The sequence below is a fragment of the Engystomops pustulosus genome, chromosome 6, assembly GCF_040894005.1.
Source record: "Engystomops pustulosus chromosome 6, aEngPut4.maternal, whole genome shotgun sequence".
NCBI lineage: Eukaryota > Metazoa > Chordata > Amphibia > Anura > Leptodactylidae > Engystomops > Engystomops pustulosus.
In genome coordinates, this window is record NC_092416.1 from 126,415,303 (window position 1) to 126,422,780 (window position 7,478).

The following is a 7,478-nucleotide window of genomic DNA, read 5'->3' on the forward strand; positions in this document are numbered from 1 at the left end:
TTATTTCACAAGAAAAAAAACAAATTGTTCTGCGTTTTCCACTAACGGAATGGAAGACTACTCCACAACAGTAGTAGCTCTGGCATTGGCTATTGTAGGACTGGTGTGGAACTTAATAGAAAACTTTATTTATTAACGGATGATATGTTTTGTTATATTTTTCTATTTTTTCAGATTTGTCTGACTTATGTAAAGTAAACTTATCTTTATGCATTACCATAAATCTTACGTAAAAGTGAAGAAATAAACACAGGACACAACACGTTATGGAACTTGTTTATATACAAAACCCTTATAAAACATTAAAATCATTAAATATTACAGCACTATAGTGCTGTACACTAGTCGTGGGGATGTAGAGAATTGACATCCCCTTCCCAAACTAGAAGAACGAGTGTCCAAGGACCTACTTATAATAAACAGACAAGGCACTGGGTGCTGGTGTCCACTACAGCTAAAAATTACCTAATAAACAGCGCTCTGTAGCTTTAAAACACTTCTTAAGATGCAAGAAGACATTGGCAGGGACATGTTAAGCCTGACTAACCCAATGTTGGGAATTATAGATCCACAACTAACTTGCCTATGACATGACAACTACCTCAGGTTTATGTCCCTTTGTAAAAAGCTGCCTTGAAACCTTATCCTGATTCCTGCCATTATCTCGAGACCCCCTAAAAGGCGGAGATCCTTTCCCCAAAGCTTTTCAGTTTCTCCTCTGAATTTTGCTGCTTCAGTATATAGACTCTGGAACACTGACAAAACAAATCAAACATAAGGACAAAATGTGACTGAAGCAACCAATGGCTGAAAACTAAAGTATAATGGATTGTCTAGAGCAAAGAAATATCCTAAAAGCAGCGATTGGATGTTTTGGTCACATGTCATTATGGATGATATGTTATTGAGGCCGGAAATAGGCATGAAAACATATGGAACAAGCAAAACTGCAACAGTACAATTCTTTATATGAGGGTCAGTTCATGGCAATAAGATTTTCCATGGCCTCCTGCCACGACAAAAGCTAGGAGAGCTGCTAGTCTACTTGTAGCTGAGTATTTCCACTAATGTAAGCTGCATCATGGTACAGAACAAGAGTTTATGGCCAGCTATAGGGGAGGCAGGAGCCGCAGCTCACTTGTCGAACCATGCAAGTCCAACTTCCCCTCCCTCACAATTGGTCCTCTTGGCATCAACAAGATGCTAAGTCTGTGGACCCCTATGTATGAGGAATCTCCTCTAACAACCTTATCTACTGAAATTTAAAAAACCCACATATGAGAACTTGTCCCCTCCCCTGTAACAGAAACTACTTGTGCCAAGTGAACTCAGAAGTCTTACACAAAAGCCTCAACTGTGGTTAGCGATGACAACAATACGTGGTAACGGAAGACTCTGCAGGCATATGAGAAGCTCTGAGTTCGATGTGATGTTCTACAAGCCTGAGTGGTGCACCTTCCATCTTATGTTCGCCTCCGCTTATTGGCATTGGGACTTGATGGGTTGCTATTGGCGTTTACCACCTTCTCTGTGAGGCGGCTACGCTTCCTCTTGTCTCCAGACTCTTTAGAGCCAGATTCTGACAGTGTCCTTTCCTTCTCTTTGCTTGGTTTGTCTGCCATCTTCCCTGAAGTTGCTGAGGTGTTTGTAAATGCTGAAAGCACATAAAAAGAGGATGTGAAACTAGACCAAAAGAGAAACTGCAGAGGTGATCCACTTTCCTAGAAACCCTTAATTCTTCTAGGATATGGAAGAATCAGCATACCATACCATAACCAAAAGCTTTGTTTCTCCAATGTATTCTTGATGGCTGTTGGCAACCTGTGATGTCTGTATTGCTTTATTCAAGCACTCAATTTATTTTACACATCAGGGTGGGGTCTGAGACTAAATTACCAGATCAGCTATACTTGCCTTTTAGGAGTCACGATTCTTGACCAAACGTATGATCTTTGATTTATGAAAAGTTGGTTCAAGTTTGTGCATGTGTTCATGAATGATAAGGTGCATTCACAGAGTTACTCATGCAATAACATAAGATTTAGGCATTTAGGATTTAAGCCCTGTAGGGAGTCCTGATTGATACCTCTGAAAATCCTTTAATCGCAACAGAATTTTTTGTTGCATTATCTACATACCCCTGAATAGGCTCTTTGCCAACTTTTCCATAGCGATTTTATCCAGTTAGGATGCTGAATATATCGCTTTACTTATCCCAACCGAGACGCCGTGATTGGCTGTATGTTTACAAGTCCTCTAATACCACTGGCGCTCATCAGACAACATTCCTCTGAGAGGTGTGGTTGATGGTCTGGCTGGGATCTATATCCCCAAATAAAGGGCATCATTGTAGACGCTGCCGACCGAGCTTCTGAACAGAGACTCTCCCGTCATTTCTGATAGGGGCTCCCCCAATGTGGTTGGGCTTACTCTTTTGACCACGTGTGCCCACACCGCGTCCTCAATTGTGCTGGCAGATGTACCCAAGTCATACTCTGAACACGATATGGAGTGTATTCCTTAATTGACATTTATACCTCTGACGACACACTGTCTATGAATGACAGTGAAGACGCATTAGGTCGATGTGTCATTATGTTTTTATATCTTTATATATATTTTATATCAGGCAGAATATAATTTTTTCATTCCACTCAACATAAACTGATATTATCCTGGTTGGACTATATTGGGGTCTGCATCATCCTTGCATTATATAAAAATATAATTCAAGGATGTTCCCTCTGCCGCCTGAACTGTCAAGCAGGAACTATATTAACTATTACAGTTCCGATGCGGCTGTTCAGCCGGCAGAGGGAACATCCTTGCATTATATTTCTACATAACGCAGGGAAACCCGGATCTCTGCTCTGTGTGCAGCAGTTCATGTGTAACAGGCCTAACATTACTATGCCGTACTATTAAGAAGATTTGTGTGAAAACCCAGTCCTCACCTTCATCAGAAGTCGAGTGCAGATCTACATCTTCCTTTGTTTCTTCTTTTACATCTTCCTCTGTGGCCACTTTACCTAAAGCAACGCAAAAGTCACCATAAAATATTTTGTTTTGTTATAACACCCACTTTCTATAATCCATACTGGGAGATTTGGACATCATGGCTAGCCACAATTTTTGGTGAGGTCCTATAGTGATGCAAGTCTGATATAAAATGGGTTAACACTTTTCTGTCTAATCTACTGGTATCCAACTACCGGAACTGGACCAGGAGAAGTTTCTACTGCAGTGAAAAAATCTGCCACATTGTGCAGTCAAATGTATATGCAAATTCTGTGAGAAATGGCTTGAAATGGGTTTTGCATGCTATTGATTTCACAAATGTACACACACAGGTAGAGACCCATTGCATCTACACATGCAACAAGCAGATTTTAGGCCATTGTAGGTTCACAAGGAGGATTTTGGAGAGGAAAAACTGGTCTCTTCATCTGCTTCCTTCATTTTAATGGGAGAATTTTCCTCTTCAGGAAAAAAAGTCCTGTTTGCAGGAAGTTTCTGTGAAAAAACTTTTACTGATGAATAGATGCTCAAAATCTGCAATCTGATATTAAATGTTTTACATACACTATGGTTATGCTGCTTTGCTGTACTTCATAGTTACTCACCCTCTTTCACCTCCTGAATTATCTCTTCGGGCAGAATAAAGTTCTTCTCAGAATTAGGGAACGGGAGGATCTCCGATTCATGCTGAGGAATACAAATCATGTCTGATGAGGGGGTGGGGAGGGATCTGACAAAGTGTAAAATTATAGGGGTTTAAAGGAATTCTACCAGTAGGAAAACTTAGTTTGGAGCTTACCATCTGCTGTTTTCATGGTTCTACCCAAACTTGTATTGCGCTATAAAAACATTAAAATGATGGTCTCACGCTCCAGGGTGCAGCTAGGATCTCACTTGGTGCTCCAGCTATTGCTCACCTCTTAATCATTTATGTCCTCCTCTGTCCTCTGTCCGAGAACCGCTGACCACCAGGATAAAGGACTGTATACAAATAAGGCTCCAGTCTCCCTTAACACCTATGGAGCCCCTCAGGCTCATTTGCATACAGTCCTTTAAAGGTAGATGCCCTTTAACAAGCTTGATTATAAAGAGCTATTCACAAGATAAGGATAAAAATCTGAGTGAGTGCGATTCCATGAATGGGGCCCTGTCAAGCATACGTCATACTGCCCCATTCAATACTATGGAAGTGCTGGAAATAGTTGTGCACTGTGCTTAGAAATATCGGACACATCCAAAGCATTGAATGTGGCAGCATGACGCATGATTGACCTGTCACTTCAATTAGTGTGGACAGGACCGATGTTCTCATGAAAGGTGCGTGTTCCATCAGTCGGACCCCACTGATCAGATTGTTATACCCTATTCTAAGAATAGAGGATAATAATCAAACTTGGTGAATCACTCAATAGTTCTGGAGGCCTGAAGTTATTTCATGCAGCAAGACAAATGAATGAGCCATTTGAAAAGCCGGGTGATGACCCTTAATGACGTCCATTAGTAACACTCACCAGGGCCTGCATGTCATACATGGTGCGTAGATGTTCCCATATAACTTTAGATGATATCTGACGGCCGATGTTCTGGCTAAACTTATCCCGAATGCAGATCATGTGGAAGTGTCTGTTCACACCTGCAGTGACAGGGAGGGGAGAAAGGATCATCAATGAGCAGGTCCTGGACATGGCAGCGCAGGATGACTGCTGTGACCTCTGATGAGCAGGCCTGTGCTCCTCCTCACAGCTGGGCTGAGCTGCTGTACCAGAGACAGCCACTGCAGCATGGATGGCGCACTTGGCAGTCTGACCCTCTGTGCCCTTACACCCCATGGGCAGGGGACGAGCACCTGCTGTCGGCTAATGTCTATGGTGGCAGCTCGTCCATTGTGTTATTATTATGGCTGGTGGCTACAGAGCATGCGTCATCTCTACCATCCCCATTGTTTCCTTCCTAGCCACATAAAATAACAGGGCATGGGACTCCCGATACTAGGCCCCGGGCGGCCCTCCGTCCTCCTCCCCGCTCCCCGTCATCCAGCCCCGGCACACTCTCTACTCTAGCCCGGGGATCAACTGTGGCCTTCACTCACCGACTGGTTTATGTCCGAGCATGGCGTGAAACAGGCACACTTCCACCTCCGGGCTCCACAGCACCGGCTCCTCCGCTGGGGGTCCAGGGACCGGCTCCGTCCGCTCCACAGCCGCTTCACCGGTCTCCGTCTCACCCATTGCAGCCGCCACTACTGTGAAACACCGGAGGACTGCGGCCTCTGCCGGGAGGAAGACGTACTGCACCTTATAGAGACATCTAATGGCGGCTTGTAGTACTGCAAGAAGAGCTACAATTTTGCGTTTGGTTAATAACAACAGCGCCACCTAATGGAAAGTCTACGTTCTAGCAAGATAGTCACTGCACCTAGAATTGGTTAGTACTTGGACTAACATTATGGTCTGTGGGACCACTATAAGGTAGCAGTGTGTTGTGGGGAAAGTACCGGAGATACACAAGATTTGTTACTGTCCTCTTCAGTCTCATAACCAGATAGGTTAGTGATCTAGGGATAGTGCTTAGGATTAGAGGGCTAGGGTAAGTGCTTAGGGCTAGAGGGCTAGGGTGAGTGCTTAGGGTTAGAGGGCTAGGGTAAGTGCTTAGGGCTAGTGGGCTAGGGTAAGTGCTTAGGGTTAGAGGACTAGGGTAAGTGCTTAGGGTTAGAGGGCTAGGGTAAGTGCTTAGGGTTAGAGATCTAGGGTAAGTGCTTAGGGTTAGAGGGCTAAGGTTAGTGTTTAGGGTTAGAGGGCTAGGGTAAGTGCTTAGGGTTAGAGATCTAGGGCTAGTGCTTAGGATTAGACTGCTAGGGTAAGTGCTTAGGGTTAGAGGGCTAAGGTAAGTGCTTAGGGTTAGAGGGCTAGGGTAAGTGCTTAGGGTTAGAGATCTAGGGTAAGTGCTTAGGGTTAGAGGGCTAAGGTTAGTGTTTAGGGTTAGAGGGCTAGGGTAAGTGCTTAGGGTTAGAGATCTAGGGCTAGTTCTTAGGATTAGACTGCTACGGTAAGTGCTTAGGGTTAGAGTGCTAAGGTTAATGTTTAGGGTTAGAGGGCTAGGGTAAGTGCTTAGGGTTAGAGGACTAGGGTAAGTGCTTAGGGTTAGAGGGCTAGGGTAAGTGCTTAGGGTTAGAGATCTAGGGTAAGTGCTTAGGGTTAGAGGGCTAAGGTTAGTGTTTAGGGTTAGAGGGCTAGGGTAAGTGCTTAGGGTTAGAGATCTAGGGCTAGTGCTTAGGATTAGACTGCTAGGGTAAGTGCTTAGGGTTAGAGGGCTAAGGTAAGTGCTTAGGGTTAGAGGGCTAGGGTAAGTGCTTAGGTTTAGAGATCTAGGGTAAGTGCTTAGGGTTAGAGGGCTAAGGTTAGTGTTTAGGGTTAGAGGGCTAGGGTAAGTGCTTAGGGTTAGAGATCTAGGGCTAGTTCTTAGGATTAGACTGCTAGGGTAAGTGCTTAGGGTTAGAGGGCTAAGGTTAGTGTTTAGGGTTAGAGGGCTTGGGTAAGTGCTTAGGGTTAGAGATCTAGGGCTAGTTCTTAGGATTAGACTGCTAGGGTAAGTGCTTAGGGTTAGAGGGCTAAGGTTAGTGTTTAGGGTTAGAGGGCTAGGGTAAGTGCTTAGGGTTAGAGATCTAGGGATAGTGCTTAGGATTAGAGGGCTAGGGTAAGTGCTTGGGGCTACAGTAAATTTTTAGGATTAGAGGGCTATGCATAGGAATATAGGGCTAAGATAAGTGCTTAGGTCATAGTGGTAGATTTACTACTGAGGGCTAGAGTAAGTACTTAGGCATAGAGGGCTAGGGTAAGTGTTTAGGGTTACTGGCCTAGGGATAGTTCCAGGATGAGGGACTATATGCAAATGAGCCTGAGGGAGGCTATAAGTGTTAATGGAGCCTGGAGCCCCTCAGGCTCATTTCAATACAGTCTTTTATCCTGGTGGTAGATGTCTTTTAACGATAGCGGGCTGTGGTAATTGCTTAGGGTTAGAGGGCAAGGTTAGGTTCTTAGGGTTGTAGGGCTAGGATTAGTGCTTAGGGTTGGAGGGCTACCCTGCTAAACAACTGATCACCAGATGCACTCCAGCGTAGACACAATGGGGCACATTTACTTACCCAGTCCTGTCGCGATCCCGTGGTGCGTTGGCCGACGAGGATTCAGGTCCGGCGCGATTCACCAAGACCGTGAGCCCGATATCCTGCATGTGCTGCTTCTGCGCCGAGGTCCGCCGGAACTCACCTTCTTCTTCCTGGTGCATGTAAGTGCGTGATCTTGTGACACATTTAGTGCAAACACGGGCAGAAATAGGATCTTCTTTGAATTTCGCATCATGGGCCGTCAGCTGACACACAAGGCTGTGTAAAACACGGTTATGTAAATGAGCCCATAGAAATGTTTTTTTCTGTGTGCCATCCATTGAATAAATGGATGACC

General features: G+C 44.6%; 1 protein-coding gene across 1 annotated transcript; it reads right to left on the reverse strand.

Annotated features, from left to right (window-relative positions):
- Positions 1-264: 264 nt before the first annotated feature.
- Positions 265-5,326, reverse strand: MRGBP (MRG domain binding protein). The gene is made up of 5 exons (XM_072110949.1): positions 5,108-5,326; positions 4,530-4,651; positions 3,624-3,705; positions 2,955-3,029; positions 265-1,654 (listed from the first exon to the last, which is right to left on the reverse strand). Exons 1-5 carry the CDS (start codon positions 5,244-5,246, stop codon positions 1,464-1,466), a joined length of 609 nt encoding a protein of 202 aa, XP_071967050.1. The 5' UTR covers positions 5,247-5,326; the 3' UTR covers positions 265-1,463.
- Between the last annotated feature and the right edge of the window lie 2,152 nt (positions 5,327-7,478).